The sequence below is a fragment of the Lepidothrix coronata genome, unplaced genomic scaffold (genome assembly GCF_001604755.1).
Source record: "Lepidothrix coronata isolate B3197 unplaced genomic scaffold, Lepidothrix_coronata-1.0 Scaffold168, whole genome shotgun sequence".
Taxonomy (NCBI): Eukaryota; Metazoa; Chordata; class Aves; order Passeriformes; family Pipridae; genus Lepidothrix; species Lepidothrix coronata.
In genome coordinates, this window is record NW_016690348.1 from 363,947 (window position 1) to 391,768 (window position 27,822).

General features: G+C 41.9%; 1 protein-coding gene across 1 annotated transcript in view; it reads left to right on the forward strand.

The window, feature by feature from the left end:
- The first annotated feature begins 2,177 nt into the window (after positions 1 to 2,177).
- Positions 2,178 to 27,822, forward strand: part of PLEKHH1 (pleckstrin homology, MyTH4 and FERM domain containing H1) — a 56,232-nt gene continuing 30,587 nt past the window's right edge. The window contains exons 1-7 of the mRNA XM_017829752.1: positions 2,178 to 2,393; positions 5,994 to 6,095; positions 7,316 to 7,491; positions 13,390 to 13,452; positions 16,167 to 16,316; positions 19,318 to 19,401; positions 20,926 to 21,007. Coding sequence (XP_017685241.1) covers positions 7,366 to 7,491; positions 13,390 to 13,452; positions 16,167 to 16,316; positions 19,318 to 19,401; positions 20,926 to 21,007 — 505 coding nt within the window. The 5' untranslated portion in view covers positions 2,178 to 2,393; positions 5,994 to 6,095; positions 7,316 to 7,365. The remainder of the gene's footprint in view (positions 2,394 to 5,993; positions 6,096 to 7,315; positions 7,492 to 13,389; positions 13,453 to 16,166; positions 16,317 to 19,317; positions 19,402 to 20,925; positions 21,008 to 27,822) is intronic.

The window sequence follows — 27,822 nt, forward strand, 5'->3', positions numbered from 1 at the left end:
TAAAAATACCTCATAAAATTCAGATTAAGAAGTATTGTGTTTGCATGCTGTGGCTGGAGCAGGAATAGGATGGGGAACATGAAGGGAATAGCTGCTTTTCCCACTTTGTCTTTGGTCAGCCTCAGTTCAGGAGGGGATTCTGTAAATGGTGAAGTTAGCTTTTGCCCTCTGAAATACCTAAAGGGAGATACAATTTGTGCTGCTTCTGGTTATTTATTACAATTCTTTGATGATAACTGGGAATAATGATTAATACAGGCTCACACTCAACACACAGATTGTAGGCAACTGGAGTCCCTTCCACTGGGAATTAGCAGAGAAATCTCTTTGGGTGATACTGTCCCAACAGCCAGCTTCATCTCTGGCTATATTCCTGCCTGTCCTTGCTCAGCTGGCCAAATAAGAGAGCTCCTCACCAGATGCCCATTTCTTTTCAGTTCTTTGCCTGTCTCCATTTGGCTCTCCAGCCACCTCTTTGTAGTGCTATCCTGCTCTATGCCTGAACCAGCTCCATAATGTATGCTTTGTCTTTTAGCTAGAAAGGAACAGGCAACTTCATTCAACCAAATTCCCATGAAACTGGAAATTGATGAGAAATCTAAACCGAAACCATCTTTAGGAAACTGCAGAATCCTCAGAGTCTTTGGAAATCTGACTATTTATTTGGATAATGAGGTGTAGATTTCAGAGTCTGCCTTTATTCACTCCAGTGTCCAAATCTTGACCTTATGGTTTTAGTTATATTTTTATATTTTAACCATTTATTCACATCAATCTTTTCATTTGTGTACACAGTAAGTGATTTGATACCCACTGTTTCTCTGCTGAGACATCAGTGAAAGCACACTATCAACACGAGGAAAAAATTTACAATGCAAGTTTAATAAACAGAACAATTAAGATCTTGTTTAACCAGGACTAGTGAATAGTGTTGCTTACTGTACTAGGAGATACTTTTGTTCAGTTCTCCTGCCTCTTCCTCCACAGATTGTTGAAGCCTGTTTATTTCAGCCTGCCTTGTTTTGAGAGAGCTCATTTGCTTGAGCTCTCAACAGGAGCCGAGGTACAGTTTCAGAGCATTCGTGGATCTCTCATAATCGTTCAAGACATCATCATTCTGGTGCAGCCCTTCCTCAATAGGCAGCGAGATTACCAGGTCTTTGTATAACACACGTAATATAAACTCTGGTAAGTCACTGTATATTCATGTAAGGGATTGCTGCATGTGAAGTAGCTCTATAGTGGTGGCCTGATGACTGAATAAAATATTCTGTGTGCTGGCAGCTATCATTAGAAATGCCTGAAGCCCTGGACCTGTTTGTTTGAGCCATTTCATATGGGAGACAGCACAAGTATGTGGGGCAGGATGGTGTCCTCTGGTCAGGAGAGGCGTCATTACACTACTTAGATTTTAATCTCTATCCCGGCACCAACCTCATGCCCTGGGACTGCCTACAAGCAGTGAAGGGTGCTCCGGCTGGAGCCTGGAACGAGCCACCAGCCCCTCACGGCTGCAGCGGACGGTGAGGGCAGCGTGCTGGTGTGGATGCCAGCTGCCTGCCAGGCTGCTCCACGAAAAAACACCACAACTCTGGCGGTCTGTTTGGGAACACGGGCTCCGAGGGCTGGAAGGTAACTGCAAGGGGGATCTCAGGAGACTCGGTGGCAGCCCCTGAGGGTGCAGGGTGAGCGGAGAGGAGGATGTCCCCGCCCGCGGCAGAGCGTGGCTGCCGCTCTTCTCCTCTGGGCCGGGCTGCCCCGGCACCCGGCGCCGCCCGCCCCACCTGCCTCGCCGTCGAGCCCGAGAAGGGGTTAAAAGCCCGGGGCGGGTGATGTCAGTTCCTGCGCTCCTCGGGAGGGCCGGCTCTGATATTTGAGCCGGGCTCTCCCGTTCGAGGGAAACCAAGGAGGGAATGGCAAAGTGCTGAATGGGACAGGAGTCGTGCCGGGCACCTGCCTGCCGCCCTGCTCCGCGCAGCCGCCGCGTCCAGGGCCAGCCCCGCGGGCCGGGAGCCCCGGGAGGCCGCCGGCTGCGCCCGCCAGCGCCCTGCCCGCCGGCACGGACCCCGCACCGGCCAAGGTGAGCGCGGGCGGGGGGCGCCCCGGGCGGGGAGAGGGCGGCCGAGTGCTCTGGAGGGCCGGTCTGTGCGGGGCTGGCTGTCACAGCCTTTCTTCCCCTTCTTGTCTTTCTTCGAAGGTGATGGTAAGGGGACTGGCGGGAGCGTTCTGGAGGTGATGTTGTGTCATCTCTGTTAACCGAGGTTTGCCTTCGGGTCTGGGACTTTGGCCCTGAAGAGGCGTGGAAGAGATGGGGGGAGGAATGGCCACACGAGGGGGAAAACGCAGCCCAAGTGTAAATGTGTCTGAGTCCTGCGGTTTCTTCTGCCTTTCCGGTAAGCTTCGGTGTACGGGGCAAGACCTCCGCAGGTAAAATAGCACAACCGGGAGCCCCTGTTCCTGCCTCCTGGCACACTTAGTAGCCAAGCCACCTGCACTAATGTAGAGGGGAAATTATTCCCCGCTCTCCACCCCCCGGCTCGCGACAAGCCCTGCCCTTCTCACGGCTTTTTGCGTTATTTTTTTTTTCCCCTCCATACTCTGCACATCCCAGGCCGCATTCCTGAACGGGAAATGACTGTGTGGCTGAACAATTCCAGTGGCCTCAGGGCTAAAAAGCTGGGGGGTGAAACTGGTTATGAAGTGGAAAATGAGGTGGCTGTGGACAGGGAATTGATTAATAGTATGGGATTTCTCCCCTGAGTTTTGCCCATACTGCTGACCCCTTTGGTGCTGATGCAGTGACACGGGAGGAAACCTCTCTCCCTTCATGTGTTACATTTATCACATTTCTACTGATTCTTTTATAGTAAGATGGTAGCTAAAAGTTAGACCAGTATTCAGGTCTGGTGTTCGGGCAGGGTCTGGTGCATATTACTGGCAGGTGCTCAGAACTGCAGTCCTCCTGTGCTGACTGAATCCCCTATGACAGCCTGGATAAATTGATTGCTGAGCTGAGGAGACATTTGTATTTGAAATATGGAAATAATGTTTCACTTGTCTTCTTTGTTTGCACTGAATGAACAAAGTGCAAACACTTTACTTGCATTTATATCTGCAACTGAAAGTCTTCATGTTGATTAATTGTTTTTATTCTTAAAGGGCATTTCAGATGGAAATACACAAAGTCTCTGAAGTGTTGTGAATTCTAGTCTGGATCAACCTACATCTGGGAAATCACTTGATCCTGGTCTAAAAACAAACAAACAAAAAAAACCCCAAAGCTCAGCAAAACCTCAAAAACCCAAAAAACAACCATGTGACATCTTGGTATAAATTTTAGCTTCATCAGAATTACAACTGGATATGGGCACTCCAAGTAAATATTTATTTTGTATATTACATTTAGTGTCAGAACTGTCTCTGGTGTTGGTCGAAACAGACAGATATATGCATGAGACTTATAGTTTTGACTGCATTTAGCACTTGGCTCAGTCGTTTCCCCCCCAGTGAGTTCTAAGGACTTCGTAGCTCCCATTATCTTCACTGGCAGTTTAATATGTTTGATGCTTAGAACTGAAAATCAAGTTGCTCTTTAAGAAGCAGCTGTATGCATTTAAGAATTAAGTTTTGAAAATCTCAGCTTGTTTGAAAAAAGTGGCTGCTTCCTATTTTCCGAGTTCCTAAAGTAAGAGTACTGCATTTGAAAATATCTGACTCCCAACTTATTCATATGTCTAGAGGAAAAAAGAACCAATTTTATATGAATGTATAACCATAAATATATAAATATGGTTTAGATAACCATATAAATTCTTTATCTGATATGAAAAGGACCAATATCTGGGAAGGCAGGGGAATCAAAGAATGTAGTGAATAAAGACTGTTAAGAATTATGAAAAAAGGCATGTGAAATGGCAGATCCAATAGAAAGGATTTAAAGTCAGTCTATCAAAATAAAGTTGATACTGTAATTCAGAGAGTGAGACAAACTGCTTACATTCAGGAGAATGAGGGAGAAGGAACAATGTATTTTAACAGTAAAAGAAATTTCAGAATAAATTTTGTAAATAAAGTTATAATTTAGGAGTAAGTATCAGACATTGTGATACAAAATCTTTCTCTGAAAAAGCATAAGGTTTTTGCTAGAGGGGAAAAGCTGTAATTCTAGTCTCTAGCCTTCAGAAATAATTTGGTATGATGACACATGGGGAAGTTATTAGCTTAAGTGGAGGAGATGGGGATTAATAGAAGAATGGTAAGATAGACAAATGAGAAAAGAGAATGTGACAACACAGTCGTGAAGAAGGGTCTATTAGATGGTAGGTATTTTACTAGAAGAGTTGACTGACAGAGGGGATTAATCTAATGACTCAAAGTAAAATTGTGCGTTAGAAGTAGTAATAAAGTGGGCATAAAACCCGGAAGAGCACTCTTTTAAATCAGCAGAGGAGGAAAAGATATCATACCCTATGATATATCAATCACAGGGTAACCATGGGCCTGTTGAATTTTGCAATCAGAGTTGGTAAGGTTGGAAGGGACCACAGTGGGTCATCTGGTCTGATCTCCCTGCTCAAGCAAGGTCATTCTATAGCACATTACACAGGATTGCATCCAGATGGTTCTTCAATATCTCCAGTGGGGGAGACTCCACACAATAAAGAAGTTTTTCCTCATGTCTGTCTGGAACTTCCTGTGCATCAGTTTCTGCCCATTGTCTCTTGTCCTGTTGTGTGATACCACAATGGCCAGTAGTACAGAGAATATTGATCTTTTGGAGATCTGACTCAGACATGAGCTTTATTAATCTGTTCTAGTGCCATTGTAATTACCCTCCTGCACTCTGAAGTCTGGCATTTGCAAAGGAAAAGCCAGCTGAGAGTCTTCTGCTCCAGTTGTGTCAATTTGTCTGTGAATGTTGACCACCAGTATAATATGGTGGAAAGTGCTAAATGCCTTTACACAAGGCTTTGGTATGGGTGCATGCTGCCTTTCAGATGCAGTTGTGGTCACCCATGACTGTGAAGGGGAGGGAGAAAGATAAAACCTGGCCCTTTTATATGATGTGGTCTGAAGCTGGAACAGGTGTGGAGCAAGAGTGGTGAGCTTTTCTTAGGAGACTAGAGGAGCCCCTTATCTCTAGCCTTGCAAAATCAGGTCTCTAAGGGGAAGCTTTTGATATCTACAAACACATCAAGGGGTAAATATGAGGAAGGGGAAAAAAACTAACTAAGCTGAAGGGCACTAATGTACAAGAATGAACAGGCTGATTATGATTATATTTATGCTGGTAACTGGAAGGCAGCTCGTTAGAGGGGTGAGGTTCTAGAACAACAGGAACAGTGGGAGCAAAACTGCATGCACAGTTCTAGGGAAGAGAGTGTTCATTTATGAAAGGGATTATATGATGCAGTTGTCCATAGTGATGAGGAACGAGGTGTAATGATTCAGGATATCTATCCCAGTCTTAGACTTCCTATTCAGAATAGGATATTTTAGTTCAACCAAAAGGTATGGACTATATGGGAAAATTACTTTTGCTCTGGCATAAGCTGTGTGGTACATCAGTTTCATTTTGCTTTGTGCCATTAGAGTTCATCCCATTCATTTGTATGTCCTTTTTGAACTTAAGCTTTATGAATAAAGACTAAAATCTCTTTATACTTGTATGAAAGAGAACAAAATTTTGTTTGAGAGCTGAATTATTATGTACAAAACAGAGTTAGCTGTAAACAAACTTATGGTGATGTAGCATCCTTCCATGACTTAGTGCCCTCTTTTGGCTTGGGAAAGACTATTGATAGCAGTACCTTAGAGGGAAACTATACAGTGTTGTGATGTGTACCAAAGGTAACCTGGTTAAACGCATGGCAAGGAGCTAGGGCTAGAGATTAGATCAGTGTGCTGGACGGGCTGTGGAAAAGGATGGCCTTTGTTTCTGTAAAACTGTAAGTGTGCTGCTTGTAGAATAGTGGTTTTCTTTCCTATTGCAGAATGTTTTCAGTGATGCAGTGCTGGACACGTGTGTGCCTTTGCCTTGTTTTACTTAAACCTGCCTTCTGACCTGGAATAGTGTTCCATAAGTCATTGGAAAGGTAGGCAACTTACTGTCTGGGAAACTTTCTATTACTGAACAAAGCAACCTGTCCATAAAATAACTTGCAGGTAGTGTTTGTAGCTAAAGGGTATAAAATGTGTCTTCCTTAACTTGGAACATCAGAGATATAGCTGAATAGAGTGGCTTGCTGTGTTATGTATACTCACACTATTATATATTCTCAGGGTAACTTGAATCTCAAGTCTTAGGAGCAAATGACAAGTGGGTACAACTAGAGGGACATCTTAAACTTTTCCACTCTGCAAAGGCAGATGTAAAGACAATGAGGCTGAGTGACTTCATTGCTCTCTCTCAAGTCTTGGTCTGTTCCTTGGTCCGTCACAGCCTGGGACTTGCAAGTTTGTCTATGAGCAGGTGAGAAGCTCCTTTAACAAGGATTTAATTGTTTTGATGAAGTTGAGCTAATAGCTGTTCTGGCTATGTAAACATTCATTATTGTAGAATAATACAGCTGGCCGCTGGACTACACACTGAGTTGATCTTAAAAACCTTTTTGTTCACAAATGCCTTATTATTCCACCTGAAGTCTGGAAACATGGGGGCCTTGCACTCCATGCCAAATTTCACGAGTTTGTGGTGCGCTGTTGGGAACTAGGCAAACTACCATCAGACCTTCGTGATGCAGTCATTATCACTTTGTATAAGAAGAAAGGAATTAAATCAGATTGCTCAAATTACCATAGTATTACTCTGCTCTCCATTGCTGGCAAAATCCTGGCAAGAATACTCTTGAACAGACTAATACCCGCTATAGCAGAAGGAATTCTACCTGAAAGTCAGTGTGGTTTCAGAGCCAACAGGAGTACCACAGACATGGTGTTTGTTCTCAGACAACTGCAAGAGAAGTGTAGGGAACAGAACAAAAGTACCATACTGGTACAAAGAAGCCACTCATGTGTCCAGCACTGTAGAAGCTGAGCAAGACTGTAAGGGTAGCGGTAAGGCTGTTTCTGGAATATACAGTATGATGCATTAGTAAATTATTTACTCACTCTACAGGTAAAAGTTTATCCATTAAGAGTCACCTCTGGCAGAGGGCAATATCGATAACTCGGGATAGTACCACTTCATCTTCTGCTTGGGGAAGAAATGACCTTTGTTACCAGTTCTGTAAGATGGACCAAGGAAGACTAGACACAGGGGGTGATAAGTTTGTCCTTCTAAAATACATATTTTTTTTTCCTTTCTATTTTGTAGGTTTTTTGGAGCACCTCAGATGACATCCTAAATGGGTGATTAACTTCACAATGGCAGAACTCACACTGGAAAATGGCAGCTGTATGGACTGGCAAAAGCGATGCCTTGCGTTGGAGTCCCAGCTCTTCAAATTCCGCTTGCAGGCAAGCAAGATCCGAGAGCTCTTAGCTGAGAAGGTGAGGCAGTGGTGATGACTTCTACTTTGCAATAAGTTATGACATGAAAGCAAAAAGTCTGTAAGTGCTGAGCTATCCAACAGAACTGTTACTTGCAGTAACGATTTCTTTCTTGATTACAGTATGTTTTTGCACTCTGCTTATTACTCAAGATGCAGAGACGTGCCTGTCTGAGTGGTGAAGGTGGCATTAGTGAAAATAAGAATTTGGCCTTGTTTACTGCAAAATCACCAAGTATTTGGACTCTAGTGGAAAACAGTATATCAGCAAGATTATGGATATCTAAAGTGACTGAGGCAGCTGCAGAGCAAGGATGGATGCTGTGGGTTAGAACATCAGTATTGGGACTTGGCTGGCAACAGAAAAGCTTATAGGAGTGCAAATTATGCTATAATGTTAAAAAACTAGACAAGGGTACATGTATTGCCATAGTGTTAGAATAACGTTTTATATCCAGTCAAAACATTCTGGGGATGCTGAGGAGCAGGGCCAGATATTTCGAGATCTGAATATTAGAAACTTGCTTAGCATCTGTGGTTTTAGAGGCATCTCCTACTAATCTCTTTCAAGTGTACTCAGTGAATTTGTTTACATCCTAGGGGAGAGGACTGGCAAGATTTGAGGGTTTTGTTGGAGTTTTCTCTTTTGTTTGTTTTCATTATGGTGTGAATATTTTGTGTTTTTTCTTTACCTTAGATTGAGTTGTTTTTCAATTTGAATTAAGGCTTTTTCACTAAATTTGTATAAAATCCAAGTTTGTAGGTTGCTGTGGGGTTCCTTCTTTTTTTTCCAAATGTGGCTTACATTATTACAGTCCAGTCCAAGATTGCTCAGATAGTGCTCAAATATTTACTGTTGGAAAGTGAGAACAGATTCTTTCAGTCACAGTTTACTAATGATATTAAAATCTGTACAACTAGCTGCAGTTTACTGTACCTGATGACAGATAAGTTCTAAACTCACTTTTGCCCTATTTTGTATTACGTAACTTCTGTGTGTATATTCTTGTTTGTTGATTTTGGATGTAAAAACATCAAAATGTCAGCTACTTCAGAGTGGAGTAATTTTCATCCTTGCTTTCACTGTAATTACATTTTTAGTAATGCCATATAATGTATGAGACATTCATTCTACCCACCATATTTTAATAAATTATGCAATTTTAATCACCCTTTTCATCTCTTCAGGGTAGCTTCTGAGGTGGACCTTGGTGATTACTTACCTTGAAAAACATTGAAAGTAGTTGTGAAGTCCATTTAGATAAAGGCACATTAAAAAAATAATTCATAGATGTGGCCCAGGTCTGGTAAAGAGAATCAGTATTCATTTGGTGTGTTATGGAATCTGTGTCCTTGTGCTTTCTTAATATCTGTTTTGAGAAGCTTTCTGACTACCCACACACAAAACAAACCTACATAGAAGACTTTCTTTCTGGAGAACAGACTTGCTAGATATCTTTTGACTATTTCTTTAGGGAGGGGCTCCATGGCAGAGCACCCTTCAGGGGGCTCCTCAAGGAAGGGATCTGACTGCCATTAATCCAGCCTCTCAGTCAAAGCGATGTTCCCCTTGTTAAAATTAAGGAGTAGCTTGGTTCAGTGATCAGGTTATTCTATAACTACCTGTACAGAACTGTTGTAGGCTTACTTGAAGGTTCAAAGAGCTAGCAGGCTTGCAATTCTCTGAATGTCATGTGGGAAGGGGAGAGCCTCGGGCACTGTGGGGCAGCTCCAGCAAGCCCTCCTGCTGCAGGTGGACTCGAGGCACCAGAGCAGTTGCTCCGCACACAGTGCTCATGCTGAACACTGTTGTTGGGAAGTGTCCTCTGCCTCAGGTTCCCAAGTGGTCTGTAACAACTTGCTCAGAGATCCTCCTTCCCTTCTCAGTCACCACAGGGCTCCCCAGCAGTCACAGCAACAGGGGCTTGTATCTGTGCTGCATCCTTCTCCCGCTCAGGTGGCCAGTGATGCAAAACTGAAGGAGGTACATGGTTTATGATAGTGATGCCAGCTTCAGGGATTTTTATCACAGATTTTTATAGCAACTGTGATTTTTAATCTTTTTTTCTCACTGTTCTATCTGAGAGATTCAAGAGATTCAGACTTATTTGAGAGTACTGCATTTCAAAAAAGGTTTTTTGAGGTAGTGTGGGGGGATGATTTTGGAAAAGTATGTAGTGGGCACAGTTTGAATCTGTGTTGCCAACCTGTGGTGAACATTGTCCTGAGATCCTCCCAATATGGTTTGTAGCAACAGGAAAATTATTTTTTAAAAAAGTGATTTAGATGGTGAAAGTGAAGAACAATGTTAACAGTGGTCTGATACTTGCTCACCAGCCAGGTTGTCTCAAGGGTTTGGAAGTTACTGATTGAAAGGCTTGGAAACCTGATCCCCCACATTTTAAATTATTCTTTATAACTAATTTTATTACTTAAAGACAAGTTTTACTATTTTAACTCACAAAAAACCCCAACCACTCACGCCTGGCATTGGTAGTACAATGTGCTCCAACAGTTTTAAGTACTTGAGATTTTTAAAATCTGCTTAGATTGAATAATCTAGATCGCAGTTCAGAACATGAGGAATTTAAAACCCAGTGGTTTAACTGCCAGTGCCCTAGTTCACATGGTGTGAACTTCCACGTTGATAGCCTGGTCTCAGCTGTCGAACAGAGCTGCCCAAGCTGGGCAGAGCCTGGCTGTTGGTCAGTACGGCAGAAAGACCCCAGGCCGTGGTCTCCCTGACAGAGCCCTGCCATCCTGCTGGACCCCCATAGGGCACAAGGCCCCTGGGTCCTACCTTGTTGTGGACATTAACAGGGATCTATTCCCCTTGGAAACTGGCAGTTGTTTTCACTCTGACTGTCTCGTACACACACACTGAAAAGGGATACTCCTCTGTTGGTGAGCAGCATAGTAGATCGTTGTCTTGGCAGCAAGTTGGCCTGGTTAGGAGTGAGCACTGGAACAGAACAACAGGAGGAAAAGGAAGCTGAGACATGCAGGAATTTTTTTCACTCAATTTTATGTAGCCTCTTCTGAGCCATCAGGAGAGGGAAAACCTCTGTGAATGGTTGATTGGGGGATCTTTTGCAGCTTTTAGAAGGGCCATCTGGGTAACATTTAACCTGCTTCTATCTTACTTCAATAAGCAATGAACATTTGGAAAAAGGCTCTTTTGTGTCATGCAAGCATGGCTATTCAACTAGTCCTGTTTCTCCCATACAGACTGTCTGGGCTGATGTTTGGGAGAAGAGTTTAATGAATTGGGCTTGGTCACTAAGTTTTTTATATGACCTGTGTCATCTTGCTTAGTAGCATTTGTCAAATTATAAAGCATTTTGAATGAAAGGACTCATGTAAGTACCAAGCATTATTATTAATTCATTGAGGGATTTGAAAGAGCCTTACAAGCATGGGTGTATTAAATCTGAATGTGCTCCAGTAAGACCGCTGACACTGAGGATGAGCAAAATAATAATTTTGTGTACATGAGAAACACAGTTTGTAGTAGTAGGACAACCCAACAATGTAGTACAGGAAGTTAAGAAAAGTACAAGTTCGTTTAAGGCTACAGAGGGAATTAGGGTGACAAAAGTAATTGATTTGACTGGAACGTATCCAAGTCATCCTGGCTGCAAAAGAACTTTTTAGTGATCAGGGATAGTCCCAACATACATTCTCTATCCTGATCAGGATCTAGAACTGCTAGCAATGCAAAGCAAACTGTCATGAGGCTGGGACAACAATGAGTTTTTCAGTCAGAACAGTCCTGTCTTAAAATAACTTGAGTCTTTCATGGAGATTGCCCACCTCTGGAAAAAGGCTCAGAGTTCTGTCTGTGCTGTGAATGTAGACCCTGTCAATTAATCAGAAAACTAATGGAGATCATTGATTCTGAAGCTACTGTCTTAAACAGCCTTTGTTTCATAAAGTGTATTATGTCTCCATAATAGTTATGTTGGCATCTGTCTTTTGCCAATATATTTTGCTGCTACCTATCTGTGGTGATGACTACTCAGAGACTAACAGATAAATGCATGGGTACATCACTGTTCCTTAGGGACACATACTCGTGTTGTAGCACAGACCACTGCTCTGAGTGTTAGATTGCCTTGAGCTCAGTCTCCTCCAAGACTCTAATAGTCTTTGGTTAGAGTGGTGTTGTCTGTGCAATGTTCTGTGGCATCTCTCTGATCCTCTGCCAAGCAAGCATCCTTAATTTGGATATTAAGCTACATAGACTGTGATATCCTTAATTGCTCTACTGAAAAAGTAAACCTGAGAGGTATTGTGTTGTGTCACTTTCTGATCTTCATGGTTTGAATTTGTCATTGCTTTTTTAGTTACATGACTACTGAGATGTCTGCATATATGTACCTTTCTGGTATGTTTGTTGATAGGTGTCAATCTGCTCTTATGATCAATGGGTGCAAATGGAAAGAAGAATTGTCTTGTTGCTGTCTGAAAAAGGGAAATGGAAAGGCAGGAATGCTGCCACATCCATTCTGGGTGATCAACCCAAGAGGAACAAGTCTCATTTTCAGAAGTACTGGTTTGGTCCTTTTAGTGACCAACCTGAATACTTGACTCCAGTGCATTATCAAGAACCGTAAAACACATTGGAGAAAAAAGGAGCTCAGTTCCCTTTATAGTTAGTTTTCTTCTTGAAGCTTGATTCTTTTAATCTTCTAAAGGTGCTTCTGTGTCATTCTTTCTGTAGTAAAACACGAGTAGGTGCTGGAAACTCCATGAAGCATTCTTCAAATTTTGCAGCTTAGTGGATGGTACTTAGTGTCACTGATTTCATAATACTGGGCTTCATTTGAGACCCGTTGAAGCAGGGCAGATCGTGAAAGATGACCTTGAAAGCACCGAATTGGATAATAGGTTGCTTCAAAAAAAAAAAAACCAAAACTCAAAAAATGGGCTCTAGTGGTAAATTATTAGAGGAACCCCAGGTATGGGGGGTATCTACATTTCATGAGAGTGAAGTGGTTTATGTACATTTAGGATAAAATTCTATTCAGTGTCTTTTGACTTCAATAGTACCAATGCTCAGATGTCAAATCACCGAATTGACAGTTTGCAAAGCTGTTTAAAGTGCAAAGAAGAATAGGAAAGTTAAGATCATTGTTAATCTTTTGAGTTATGAGCCTATGATGCTTTTGAAGGCAATGCAAAATATTCATTGTAGCACTAAATCTGATGAGAAACTTGTTTAAACATGTCTTAAAATGGCCTTTTGTGGTCTCTTTGCAAACACGTGTTTCTTCTTCCCAGCACCCCCCAGGAGAGGTTATCTCCCGTGCAGGAATGTCCTGGGAAAGGTGTCCTGAGGTGTTTCCCATTGGACCTTGTTACCCCATCCTGTGATTGGGTGTTCCTGTAAGCCCCTTGAGACTTCTAATTGGTTACTGTGTGAATCCTCCTAAACCCTCCACATGTCATAATGTGGCATCATAGAGAAGCTGCCGTGAGCTTTCCAAGATGTATTAATTTTTATTTACCATTGTGAATGAATCCTAGCTAAAATAAAATCAGGGAATAATGATGCACTGTAGACAGGCTTGTTGCAGGGACAGCCCATGGTGTGTAAATTGTAGAGATGAGGTCAAGACTTTGGGACTATTGCTTTGACCCATGTAATGAATGATGAAGTTCACTAATGAGACAACAGTTCCGGTAAATTCAAAGTAGGGTAGAAGACTGGGAAAGATCAAAGGCTTTTTTTTTTTTTCCCTGGTCAGAGCTGTCCAGTTAACCCAAAAGATGCCAAAGAAAATCTGTAGATTTGCACAAGAAATGGGAGATTTCTGAGTAAAACAGGTGAATTTTCAGGTGATGTTAATTTATTTTTTTCTCTCCCCCTCTTCCATCTTCTTTTCTGGCTCTGAAGATGCAGGAATTGGAGCAGAGAGTGATAGAAGCAGAGCAAAGAGCTGAAGAGGCAGAGAAACAGGTAAGAGATTTTTTTTTTTATGGTTGCTTTGGTACAAATCCACCAGTAGCTTCCTCTAAGTTCCTTCCGGCCTGGCATACAGACAGCACTCTGCCGTGCTACGCCCTGCTAGGGAAACATTGATTTACAGTAGTGAATGGATTTTCTGGTCTACTTGCCAGTCTTTGAGCCTTAGCTGTGACCAGGTGCCTGAATATGTTGAACCCTAAGTGAAAAGTAGCACCTTAGATCTGCCTCTCAGCATCCCAGCCTTTACCCCCTAGTCTGTGATAGGCGTGCTTGGTTATGGAAAAGGAAGGGGATGTTGTATCTCAGGATTAAAGCACAAAGATAGAGCTACCTGGCAGATCCTCAGAAAACAAATACTGGTAAGGACTGGTAAGGACTTGTCTACAAGTAGAGTACTGGTAAGGACTTGTCTACAAGTAGAGAAGGTTCTATGAAAGAAGTAGGTTTTGCAGACACACCCTTATCACTTGTTTTGGACATTCTTTGTAGTTAATTACTGCTCTGGCTTAGGAGCCCATGGAGAAAAACAGTGAGTTGGATTCATTGCCTGTTACTGGAACCATCTACAAAATTAGGCATGTTGTCTAAGCTAGTCCTTCTATGCTTCTTGAATAATGGAGAAGGGGAGAGACAGCGAGACTTCATCTTGTGAACAGGCTATAAAGAACAAAGGACCTTTGGGAAGCAGACTGTTGTACTGTAAGGAGTATTATAGAAACAAAAGAGCCAAGAAGGGCTAAGTGGTCTGGGCTCTTGCAACACTACAGAACGCTGCTGAAGAGAAGGTTTGAAGTGAAGCAGCTCCCTCCAGCTGGACAAGGCTGCAGGACTGAGCATTGAGTCAGAGATTAAAGCACAGAACTAAAAGCTGCACAGGATGGCCGAGAATGGCTGTCAAAGATGACTTCAGTAGTGAAGGACTGAATAGGCAGTGTTATAAGCACTGGGAAACATATTGCCTAGGAATCAAGAACTTGAAGTACCGGGAAAGGTATTCTGTCTGCAAAACATACTTTTTCATGCCAGTTTGATATTGACATCAAGATTTTTTTACTGACCATTTTAATTATAGGAAAGATGCTATGTCTAGATACCACACTGTTGGCTTCTATGCTAGATCAGCAACTGCCAACCAAGAACAAGAATTATTCTTGAGAGTGGTATCAGTAAGTTCACACCCAACCAAGATAGGCAAAGGTAACATAATGCAGGCAAAAATGACAGCTGTGACAGCACTAGCAGGAAATACAGTTATTACCACAGGCCAGTGAAGGTTTCATACTAGCAGACACTTGAATGATAGGAGCACAGTGTCCATGATATGGTAAGATGCAATGACAGCGAGGGAGAAGATGGAGAGCAAGTCAAATCCAGGTCCAAGAATGGGCAAGAAAGGGAGAACTTGTCTGGGAAGGTGTAGCAAAAATGAGGGTTGCCTTCACTCACCTGCCACCTGCAGAAATGAGGGTTGCCTTCACTCACCTGCCACCAGCAGTTCTGTAGCCATATGTTGGCAGGTCCTAAAGACTAGCAACCCTCAATGTTTGCCTTTATAGCAGCCTTATCCACATCCAGAGATAAGTGTTCCTAGAGAAATACTTCATTGCTGCCTGACAGCCTGAAGAAGTGACAGCATAAGAGCAGGACCATTCCCTTTCACTAATGAGTACATTCACCATGAATGAGAAGCAGCTGACAAATGAGAGGGCTCCACATCAAGTGCAAAATCCCTTGTTATCTTTCTCTCCAGGAGTCTGGGGGGTTGGATTTATTAATTCAATGGACTCCCTGTAGCTGCCAACCTCAATTAAGGAAATCACATGTTTGCAGTCCCCTTGCTGAGCCTCTAGTACAGAGTCAGCATTTGCGCATCAGACAGAAAGGAGGGGCCATTTCTTTTTACTGTAATCACTCTAAACTCTAATGAAAACACATCCGACTCAGCAGGCTTAGTTTTCTGGCTCAGATGTTGGGCGCCTACCTTTCTGATTCAATATGAGGAAGAGGCAGTAGGTTTCTCTGCCTAATACAGACAGACAGGAGGACAAAACACAGCTTCTGCAAGTATGAAGTGTAGGCTGCTCAGCAGAGCATGAGTAACTCTCTTGCAGAGACGTGCTCAGGTTGCTGCCTGCGTTTTGTCTTTCTGGTTTTAAATTCATGCTAAATTAATGGTATCTGGAGTTGGTTTCTTTACAGATTTAGCTTCTTTGGGAAGAAGCTGGTGTTGGAACCAGATATTTTCCCATCATCAAATTCTGCAATTAGCACATTTGAGTTAAGGAGATTCAATTCATCTTTATAAATAAAGTCTTTTAATCCTTTGCAATAGAATGAAGTAACAGAAAAATGAAGTGACATTACTGAGAGACATAGGTTTTGAAGAAAGCAAAGAGATTTTAAAAACTTTCTGAAAACCTGAAATGCTTCAACAGCAGCTAGATTTTAGTGCATTGAAACTTTGTAGTGAAGGAGCATTACAATGGTGTTTCTCTCGCTGAGATGAAAAAGTGTTGGCACTGGCAGGAGCTCAAAGATAGGCAAATCTTCTGAAATATCTAACATGGTAACTTCTTAGTAGGTCTGGAGAAAACACTTGTCAGAAAGACAGGACTTGCCGAAACACTTTTGGTTTGTTGAAACACATTGGTTTGGTTTTTGTTGTTTTGTTTGTTTTTTTAATCTCCTTCTGATTATTATTATAGGTCAGAGTTATGGAAGAGAAGATAAAACTAGCCAATGTGAAGATTTGTGAATCAGACAGCACCCTGTACAGGAAATACCAAGACCTGATGGGCACAGTGCAAGGAAAAGAGGATCTGATCAGCAGATTGGAGACACAGCTAGCAAAACAGGTAGGGATATTTTCTGCAGGGAGACCTGCAGCTTTCATGAGTTAGAGAGATTCTGTAATGTGTGGTTCAAAGGTATGGATTATATCTTTTTGCACGTTAGCCTCTCAGTTGCATTCAGATCAACTCTAAAATGATGCCTGCTGAGTATGAGATCCTCTCTTCCTTTTCACACAGAACATCCACTCTGCTTCAGTAGTCCATGTCTCTTCATTATAGGGGATCGGTCAATGTGTTTAAAGGGCTTCCTTATGTTAGTGTTGAGACCCTAAATTGTAATGCTACCGTCTGGTCACAGTGTTTCTCTGGCTTCCTAGCATATAGATTGCTTTACAAAATCATTATGAAGTCCATCTCTGACTCTGTTTATGCTGCTTCTTGAGAAGGGTCTTTTCCCAGTCTTCAGCAATCCTTTAACATAGTTCATCTTGGAAGAAGTTCTTTAGAGAGAGTGATTGGGCATTGGAATGGGCTGCCCAGGGAGGTCATGGAGTCACTGTCCCTGGGCATTTAAGAAGAGACTGGATGTGGCACTTTTTGCTATGGTCTAGTAGACAAGGTGGTGTTGGGTCAAAGGTTGGACTCTATGGTCTCAGAGGTCTTTTCCAACCTAGTTGATTCTGTGATCTCTCGTCAGATGTCTTCATTGTAAAAGAGCAGCTGTTTCCCAATATGGATACTTCTTAGTCTCTTCCATTTTCAGTTGGTCGAAGGAAGGAGCTAGTTCTACAGCAGGGCTTCTCTTTTGGCTCTGGTAAATGCTTTCCCCTGTGGTTTGTATAACACGAGGAATGAGATATTCCTATATGTTGCTAAGTAAATTACTTTTAAATAGAAATAGCTCAGTTGAATTTTAAACCAAACAAAAAACGGCCATTTGAGTTATATTTAACTAATTGACACCTATTTCAAGGACTGTTAGTAGAAATCTTCCTGTCCCAGCAGCAAGAGGCAAAATGAGATTCTAGAAATGAAAGCCAAAGCTTGACAATTCCAGAGAAGAAACACTCTTTGTCAGAGTCACTGGTTTAGTTTCAGAATGGGATGAGATGGTGGCAATGCTAGAAGGTCACTAAGGATCCCTGTAAGGCATCCTGTTTGTTTTCACTAGGATGGGAAAAGCTATGGAGTTCAGAGTGTTATTAAGAGAACACTGAGGTCATGTCTGGACCACACAATAGTGTGGGACACAAAGAATCTCTAATTGCCTTTGGATCTTAAAGCACAATAACTGCTATGGGTGCTGTGCCTAAGTGAATTGGTTCTGCTTAGAAGCAGGGCTTACTAAGCTTGATGACAATGATGGTGTCATACTGCTATTCTACTTTAGGACCCTAAATAAAATCTTGGCATTGCACTTTGCCATGTAGCATAGTAATATTCTGAATCTTTTACCTCTTAGATCCTGATTTGAGACTAGTCCAGGTCATTAGGAATTCAAAGCCATTTCGCGTATGACGGCTATTCAGAGATGGTAGGTCTACTGTATGTGCCAGATCATTTCAGACCTGTAGGCACATTTAGTATTCTAACTCCAGCAGAGGTTGAGACCTGATGATTAGGAACACACACAGTCATATAAAAGGGAAAAAAGCTAAATAAATCCTCTTCTTAAAGCGTGTTATTTAATTGCTTTTATTTCATTATGCTCAACTACAAATGTTACTGCTACCTATAATGTTGCTAAGGCCTGTTTTAAAGTCAGCAAACATACTTGAATAGGAACATTTAAATGTGCAGTTGTGGTGATAAATAGCATGTAGTGATTAAAAGTGATGTGAAGATGTGGGGAATTTTGCAGTCTACTGTGTATTTATATGGTATTCATCAGTTTGAAAAACTTAAAGTGGGGGGATGCACTGACATTTTTATTATCGTAATTACCAGTATTTTTTCACATCAGGGAAAGACAATCTAGCGGGGAAACCACCAAGTGCTACCAAAAGTCTTTGCCCATTAATTGGAGAAACCAGAGCTGAATGTGCCATGTAGCATATATTCCTCCTCCCTCCCTCCCTTGCTCCTAGAACTGCTTTCTTCTTGCAGATATTTAAATCATTATGTAGATAGGAGAGCTTTCAGTGATGTTGCTTCTGATGGAGCTACACAGGAGATAAACAGAAGGCTTCAGATGTTCATGGTATTAATCCAGCATCTTTCAAAGGAAATTTCCAGAAAAGTTAAAAACATGGCTGAGAAAACACAGATGTGAAAATGATGTAGCAATATTGCACAAGCAGATGTTTGGGGGGAAAATGTTCATTGTGCAAACAAGCAGTATTGCCATAACACCTCTGTGCGGACTAGAACCTGTTTTAATGGGTACGTAAAGGTACAACCACTTACACCATCTGAAAACCTCCTAGCAGGTCTTAGTGTTTCAAGGTCAAGTTTTGGAGCTGGGTTTTTGGGTTTGTTGTTTTTTTTTTCCTCCTAGTTTACTTTCTCAATGAAATATTGTGTGTGTGTGTTAAATACATTGTTGGTATTAGTTTCCATCTTGTGTATCTTGAAAGTCTGTGCCCTACACCTGTGCTTACAGCAGTTGAATCCCTTTTGCTTGGAATGATTAGATTTTATAAAACACTTATAAACATTGCTTAATTCTTATTAACTGTGGGCAATAATGTATGTGTAGGTTGGGGTAACACTACAGATGTCAATAGCAAACAGCAACATTACAAAACCATCTGAAACAGAAAAAGTTGCAGATTGTACTCAAACTCTGGTAGGTGAGCAATCATTACCTGAGCTGGATTTTGCTATTCCAGAACAAACTCTTGAAACAACTCTCTGAATTTAACTCTAGAGACCACGTAAGACAACTTAGAGCTTGATTTTTTTCAAAGGCCAGCTAAATAATAATATCCATTTAACAGTCTTAAATCTTATATCTGGAATGGGAGCGTCAGTGTTTCAGTTGCTCCCAGTGCATGAACTTACTGAGAACACTTCGTTGTATTCTCCTAATGTGTGTAATGTTGGTTTGGGTTTTTTGGCACAGAAACAGCTGAGGACTGAAGAAGCCAAAATTGTTCAAGAGAAAGCTGCCAAGATCAAAGAATGGGTAACATTTAAGCTCAGGGAGGTAAGTCTCTAGCTTACTGCCAAGTTTCAAGGCTTGTGAGTAGGTACAGTGGCTGCAGTGCCAGTGGGCTCCTGTATAGGACAGTACTTTGAGGATGGTCAATCTACCACAGAGGCTCTCTGCTTGCTTGGCACTATGCATACTCTGTTGTAGAGCTAGGGTCATCACTCTTGGGTGAGGGCCATTGACTTTACTGGGCAAACTATAAATGACCGTGAAGTCACCAGTGCCCAAAAGCAGTCTCTGAAGAAGATTTAGTAGTCACAAGTGGCTTTCACCTCGCTTTCCTCTGCCTCTCCCTTTTTTCTCTGGGTGCAGTTTCTATCTTTCTGACAAACCAGCTGTAACACAAACATGTCCTTTGCTCTGCCTTAATTTACCATCTCTGACTAATGGTGTTTTCCTACTGCCCAGTATTTTCTCATCTCTAACCTTTCTGTCCTATCCATCCTATGGACTTGTGCTTCTATCTGGGCCTACCTTCTAGTGGGTCAGCATGCAGTTTTGAAGATGCAGTAATAGTTTACAACTGGGAATGGGGCTATCTGGTTTTTTATTCCAAGTTAAAGACATGTATTTCCCAGTTTATGCCAGAAAGGGAATTTCTTGAAGTTGGAAGAAGTCTTTGTGGGCACTAATTATGTTATGATGGGACTTTGTAATATCATTGAATTGCCTAGATATTTCATCAAGCTGCTGGGCTGCTTCTCTTTCATTTTCCTGTATGAGATAACTTAAGGTGCATTTACATTACTGACTGGTGCAGCACAAAGAAGGAAGCACGGGGATTAATTTGGTGTGGTCTGCTGTGAATCCAGGGCCATACATTCACATTATGTCTTTACTGCCAATGAAGTTTGTGCCAGATGCTGATTCTAGGTGCGTACCATGCAAAAGTGGAGCACTGCCAATTGGAGAACTTGGAGTCTGTGTTGCAAATGGGTTCCTCTAGACAGCACCACTGGTGTGGTTTCAACTTTGTCATCAAGAAGGAAGCCTGTCTGGGTGCACCACTGCTGTGTTTAAGAATGGATGCTGAGACACTTAAAGTAAAGGCATAAGGCAAATTTGCAAAGAATCTCTCATACCCTAGCTGGAAATGTAAATGCACCCTTAACATTTGTTGGCTTTTTTCTTTGGTCCCCTTCTTTTACTATATATAGGGTGAGATGGAAAAATGCTCCTTCAGGGTAATGCTTTTTTTGATTCTCTCTTTCGTGACAGTTATTTCTGCAACAGGAGTAAATGATAAACAATATCATGGAAGTAAATTAGAAGACCTATTTGAGAAGCACAATGGTATATGCAGAGGCTGTTTGAGAAAGCACAGCTAAATGTTTAAGTGGGTTGTCCAGTGCAGCTGCTGAGTAGAAGGATTTCAAGATGACTGGTAGACTCACGCATCATTTTTTTCCTTGTTAAGACACTTGAATGTGGTAAAGATGAAGACATATTCTGTATAGTGGATCACTTGCACACACAGTTTTGCATTATATTTCAGCTTTTGTTATTGTTTTTTCATAGCTTGAGCTAGAGAATTACCACCTGAAAACTTGTAATCAGAGGCTGATGGAGCAAATTGAAGCCCTTCAGGATACATTGCAAGGTAAATGTGCTCACCTGGCATTGTAGCCTAGTAACCACCACAAGAGTGGAAGTTAGCATTCCCAGGTTGTATTCTTAATTTTGTCAGAAATTAACACTTGTAACAGCAAGCAGTGGAATTGCTCTGTTCCTCAGTGGATCTATTTTTAAGATGGGAATACCATGCTTACCTGCCTTAAACTCTTAATTGTTTTCCCACTAATGATTGAACACAGAACCCTTTTTTAAAAATCTGCTTTTACCATTAAAATAAGCCACTGAGCTCCTGAATTAGAAGCATTCATTGAAGTACGTAGTAAAGTACATTCACTTCAGTACTGGAGGGGAGAGGTCCCTGAGGTATTTCACTTTACTTCCACATGTGAGTCATTCTCATCCCCACAGAACCTCTGCTGTCATGTGAGCTAAGTAATTGAATAATCCAAGGCAGCAGATGTCTGGTCTGCTTTTAGGATGCTGGGATCCTCTGTGCTATCAGGTTGGATTGGAGAAAGCTGCTTATGGTGTTTGGGCTTTTGCAGTTCTTCTCTGGTGGACAGATAGAAAAACTTAGTCTCCAGGGCTTGTATTCAGCACCTTTGATTGCAACACACTTGGCAGAGGAAATTCTCTCTTAACGATTTTCTTCCTTTTAGTTTTTCATGAGCTTGGTTTGGTCACAGTAAGATAGCTAGTTTCCAGAACTTCACTGGGCATGCAGGCAGGGGGCATTTCTTTCCTGCAGAAGTCTTCCCGGCATTCCTATCACTCCACAGCAAGGGAATAGGGCAAAATTCCTTCTAAATCCTGCCACATTTCTAGTGAAGTGCTTTATGACTGGGTTTTTCTCATCCCCTCTGGCTCTGACTGTTCACAAAAGGAGAATGCCTGGTAAGCTGCGTTAATAATCTGGTATTAAGTGTTCCCTGGATCCCAACTCTCCGGGCAGTAAACAGCACTGCCCTCTCCTCTTATGCCTCACTAGTCTCACTATGCCAGGCTGAAGTCAGAGGCCTCTGCAGAGAGACAAATCTCTTCTTGCTTGCTATGCTAATAGTAACAGCTTCCTCTTCTTAATCTCCTGTCACATCTAGGAGGCTGCAAAAATATCAGCAATATTTAAAATGAATGGCCTCTTTTCAGTCTACACTAATGATTTACCTCAGGGTCAGGGGAAATGTGTGCCAAGATTTTTGTGTGCCAGTGGTATGTGTTAGCTTTGTTAACATTCAGTTCCTTGTGACTCAAGCACCAAGGTCTCGTGGTTGTCTTTTTCTCAACAGGTTTCATCCTCTCCACTGTCAACAGTAATGTATTCTACTGTTTGCTCTTCCCTCTGTAATTTTGTGTCTTCAGTTTGTTTCTACTTCCTAATTCCTTAACCGTTGCTGGTTAAGCAACACCCATAGAGTTTGATGTTAAGGCAGCATTTTCAGCGATACCTATGCAGAGTCACACTCACCCATATTTTGCAATTTCTAAAGCATCTAATGATTTGGTGCTTTTTCAGTCAGGCAGTGTATAAATGCCAACATCAGTCAAACATCCTCTGCCACTCCAAGTTTTATCCACACTTTCTCATACCCTAAAGCTACTATTCAGAAGAAATTGTAGAACTGAGATAGTCTTTAAATCTGGTGATTATGGAAAGGAAAAAATACAAGAATTATAAAGTGTGGGTGCTAAATAGAAAAAGGACAATGGAAGCCATCTAGGATCTATTTTTTATGTCATCTTCTAATATAGGAACTGAAAGGGCAGAGAAAGAACTAAGAAAAAAAAAGATTTTACAGCAAAATCATGTAAGAAACTATTATAAAACTTTGTGACAAAAAGCACTGCGTGGGTCATATAGCACAAAAGGATAGCAAAAAGCTCTAGGGAAATTCTTGAAAAGAGAGTAACCTCACTGATTGGTGTGATGCTTAAGAAGATCTCCATACCTTTCCTGGAAGTCTCATGTAGCCCTTGGGAAGGGTGGGCTCATACCATCTTATTTGATGACTTAAAACACTGTAGGTCCACTAAAGCCAAAAGCAATGCTAAGCAGTGTTCTGGCCACTTGGATGTTTTTTGACAGTATTGTGTGGTAAATGCACTTCCTTCTCATGGCTGTTTTAAGAGAAGAGACATAGTTGTATATAGGTAAGAGTAAAAACTGTTATATTGCATTAGACTGAAAACTTGCCTAGGCCTGTATCCCATCTCCTGGCTGGTTGTGGATGTTTCAGGACAGAGTGTAGGAAATACTGCAAGTAAACCTGCCCTCCTCTCCATTTACCCTTCCAACTTCTGCTGTCAGTAGTTTAGGAAATTTCTAGGCCAGAGCTTCCATACTACTGATACATTAGTTTTTCTGGCATATCTGCAACATTGTATTTCCTTTTTTGTCTGGAAAAAACCCTTCCTTCTGTAAATTTCAAATGCACTGCTTGATGATTTCATTAGGCACCCCTTAATTCTATTTTTGTAAGAAACAGTGATTAATCATTTCCTGCTCATCTCTTCTGTGTTATTCCCAGTTATAAATGTATAGCACTTTTGTTATAACTGTGCCCAGCAATCTCTTTCCTGTTCTGTATAGTCCTAACCAGGCCAGGGTGTTATTGAAATACAACTGGCATGAACATACACTAGGAAGCAACAATTAAGACATTAAAGCATTTGAATGCCCTAACCATATGTTCTCCTCCCTTGTAGATATGACCAGCATTCCTCCCTTTGAATCTCTTTGGAGCTGTAGTTCCCTGAAGCCTAGAGCATCACAGGCCTCTTTTGCTGAGAAGATAGACCAGGAATCTGTGCTCCTTGCACCTGGTTTCAGAGAGGTGCATCAGACAGGACCTACCAAGCATGTCCTTTCTTCAGCAAATACAGTCCTTGCCAATGACACCTTTACTGAGAATGGAGAGGATAAATCTCTGCTTTCCCAGAATAAGCTGAAGCTCGTGTCTGACCCATCAAGCTGGAATCTCTCCACAGAGAAGGATGTATTTCCAGCCGTAAGTTCTGAACACAGTTTAGGGTGCTCTGATCCTGTATCAGTGGACCCTCCAGCTGAGACCACAAGAATTCTTGAGGCTTTGACCTTCCAGTCATCTTTGAAAGAAAACTGTAGTGCCGTGAGCACCTTGAAACAAGTGGGTTTTGATGGCACCCGCTTCTCTGATGATCTGAGTGCCAGATTCCACTCCCACCGGCTGGAGTCCTCTTCCTCAGGAGAAATAATGAGCGTGCCTGAGGGCCGTCTCCAAACTGCTGAACCACCCCTGGTTGTGTCAACATCAACTGTTACAGCACATTCCTCCTGTGCAGGGAGGGAATGCAGCCTTGGGACTAGTATGACCTTTCCAAAAATACGAACACCCAATACACCAAGAGACAGTATTCAACTGGCCAAGAGACATCACAGCCAACCACAGTCAGGGGCTAATTCTTTCCATCATGTAATGCACTTAGAGACTAGCACTTTCCAGCCCATAACAGACCATCCAGCCTGCCATGGGCTCGTGGAGGAGACAGATATTGATGATGATGGAGTATTGGAGAAGATGGATACAGAATGTGGACTGCTGAGGGAAGAAGCTAGAGCGTGTGAGGAAGTGTACCACTTACCTGCAGGGCAGAGAGAAGCTGTGAGTTCTGAGGCTGGCATACTTGACCCAGGAGGTAAACCTCCAACACCACCGCTGCACAGATTCCCATCATGGGTAAGAAATGCAAGGACAACAGGCTGAGAAGTGGTGCTTATCTTTGAGTAGTGCCCAGTAGTTAGGCTACAACAGCTCAAGCAGTTTTTACCTGTGGACATCACAGGTTACATTCTTGAAGCACCAAGTCTGACAGTTCCAGCATGACAGGGGCATGCTGGTTCCACTGACAATTTTTTTTTTCTCCTTTTGTCTTTATAAGGGGAAAAAAAATCATAGAAAAAAACAGTGCTCAAGAAACACAGGAATATAAAGGAAAGTCAAGAGGTGCTGCATTGTGGTTTATCATTATGGGTCATCAAAAGTTAGTCCTTAGTTCTGTTCTCACATGTGTAAGATAGAAAAATTACTCATAAATGCAGTGGACCAGACAAGATAGCTCCAGAGTGAGAAAAATCTATGAATACTAGAATAAATACATGGATTAGATCTCAGCATTCCTATTTCATGGTATGCTTCTGCTATTAGGAAAATTTTGTGAAAGCCTTTGGTAAAGCGGTATACATGTCCTGTTGCTTACAGTATGTGAGAAAGGGGTTTGTTGTTCTTGCTTTCAGTTACTTGTTATCTGGATTGTTTGCTAGTCATAGAATTGTTTAGGTTGGAAAAAAGAAAAAGCCTTCCCCTCAACCACTGACCAGGTTACCTTGTCACAGGAGGAGATCAGGTTGGTCATGCAGGACTTGTCTTTCATAAACCCATGCCAGCTGGGCCTGATCAATTGGTTATCATGTACATGCTGTGTGATGGCACTCAAGATGATCTGCTCTATGACCTTCTCTACCACTGAGGTCAGACTGACAGGTCTGTAGTTCCTCAGATCCTCCTCTGGCCCTTCTTATAGATGGGTGTCACATTTGCCAACTTCCAGTCACCTTTGACCTCCCCGGTTGACCAGGACTGCTGGTAAATGATGGACAGTNTTTGCTTGGAATGATTAGATTTTATAAAACACTTATAAACATTGCTTAATTCTTATTAACTGTGGGCAATAATGTATGTGTAGGTTGGGGTAACAATAGCAAACAGCAACATTACAAAACCATCTGAAACAGAAAAAGTTGCAGATTGTACTCAAACTCTGGTAGGTGAGCAATCATTACCTGAGCTGGATTTTGCTATTCCAGAACAAACTCTTGAAACAACTCTCTGAATTTAACTCTAGAGACCACGTAAGACAACTTAGAGCTTGATTTTTTTCAAAGGCCAGCTAAATAATAATATCCAATTAGCAGTCTTAAATCTTATATCTGGAATGGGAGCGTCAGTGTTTCAGTTGCTCCCAGTGCATGAACTTACTGAGAACACTTCGTTGTATTCTCCTAATGTGTGTAATGTTGGTTTGGGTTTTTTGGCACAGAAACAGCTGAGGACTGAAGAAGCCAAAATTGTTCAAGAGAAAGCTGCCAAGATCAAAGAATGGGTAACATTTAAGCTCAGGGAGGTAAGTCTCTAGCTTACTGCCAAGTTTCAAGGCTTGTGAGTAGGTACAGTGGCTGCAGTGCCAGTGGGCTCCTGTATAGGACAGTACTTTGAGGATGGTCAATCTACCACAGAGGCTCTCTGCTTGCTTGGCACTATGCATACTCTGTTGTAGAGCTAGGGTCATCACTCTTGGGTGAGGGCCATTGACTTTACTGGGCAAACTATAAATGACCGTGAAGTCACCAGTGCCCAAAAGCAGTCTCTGAAGAAGATTTAGTAGTCACAAGTGGCTTTCACCTCGCTTTCCTCTGCCTCTCCCTTTTTTCTCTGGGTGCAGTTTCTATCTTTCTGACAAACCAGCTGTAACACAAACATGTCCTTTGCTCTGCCTTAATTTACCATCTCTGACTAATGGTGTTTTCCTACTGCCCAGTATTTTCTCATCTCTAACCTTTCTGTCCTATCCATCCTATGGACTTGTGCTTCTATCTGGGCCTACCTTCTAGTGGGTCAGCATGCAGTTTTGAAGATGCAGTAATAGTTTACAACTGGGAATGGGGCTATCTGGTTTTTTATTCCAAGTTAAAGACATGTATTTCCCAGTTTATGCCAGAAAGGGAATTTCTTGAAGTTGGAAGAAGTCTTTGTGGGCACTAATTATGTTATGATGGGACTTTGTAATATCATTGAATTGCCTAGATATTTCATCAAGCTGCTGGGCTGCTTCTCTTTCATTTTCCTGTATGAGATAACTTAAGGTGCATTTACATTACTGACTGGTGCAGCACAAAGAAGGAAGCACGGGGATTAATTTGGTGTGGTCTGCTGTGAATCCAGGGCCATACATTCACATTATGTCTTTACTGCCAATGAAGTTTGTGCCAGATGCTGATTCTAGGTGCGTACCATGCAAAAGTGGAGCACTGCCAATTGGAGAACTTGGAGTCTGTGTTGCAAATGGGTTCCTCTAGACAGCACCACTGGTGTGGTTTCAACTTTGTCATCAAGAAGGAAGCCTGTCTGGGTGCACCACTGCTGTGTTTAAGAATGGATGCTGAGACACTTAAAGTAAAGGCATAAGGCAAATTTGCAAAGAATCTCTCATACCCTAGCTGGAAATGTAAATGCACCCTTAACATTTGTTGGCTTTTTTCTTTGGTCCCCTTCTTTTACTATATATAGGGTGAGATGGAAAAATGCTCCTTCAGGGTAATGCTTTTTTTGATTCTCTCTTTCGTGACAGTTATTTCTGCAACAGGAGTAAATGATAAACAATATCATGGAAGTAAATTAGAAGACCTATTTGAGAAGCACAATGGTATATGCAGAGGCTGTTTGAGAAAGCACAGCTAAATGTTTAAGTGGGTTGTCCAGTGCAGCTGCTGAGTAGAAGGATTTCAAGATGACTGGTAGACTCACGCATCATTTTTTTCCTTGTTAAGACACTTGAATGTGGTAAAGATGAAGACATATTCTGTATAGTGGATCACTTGCACACACAGTTTTGCATTATATTTCAGCTTTTGTTATTGTTTTTTCATAGCTTGAGCTAGAGAATTACCACCTGAAAACTTGTAATCAGAGGCTGATGGAGCAAATTGAAGCCCTTCAGGATACATTGCAAGGTAAATGTGCTCACCTGGCATTGTAGCCTAGTAACCACCACAAGAGTGGAAGTTAGCATTCCCAGGTTGTATTCTTA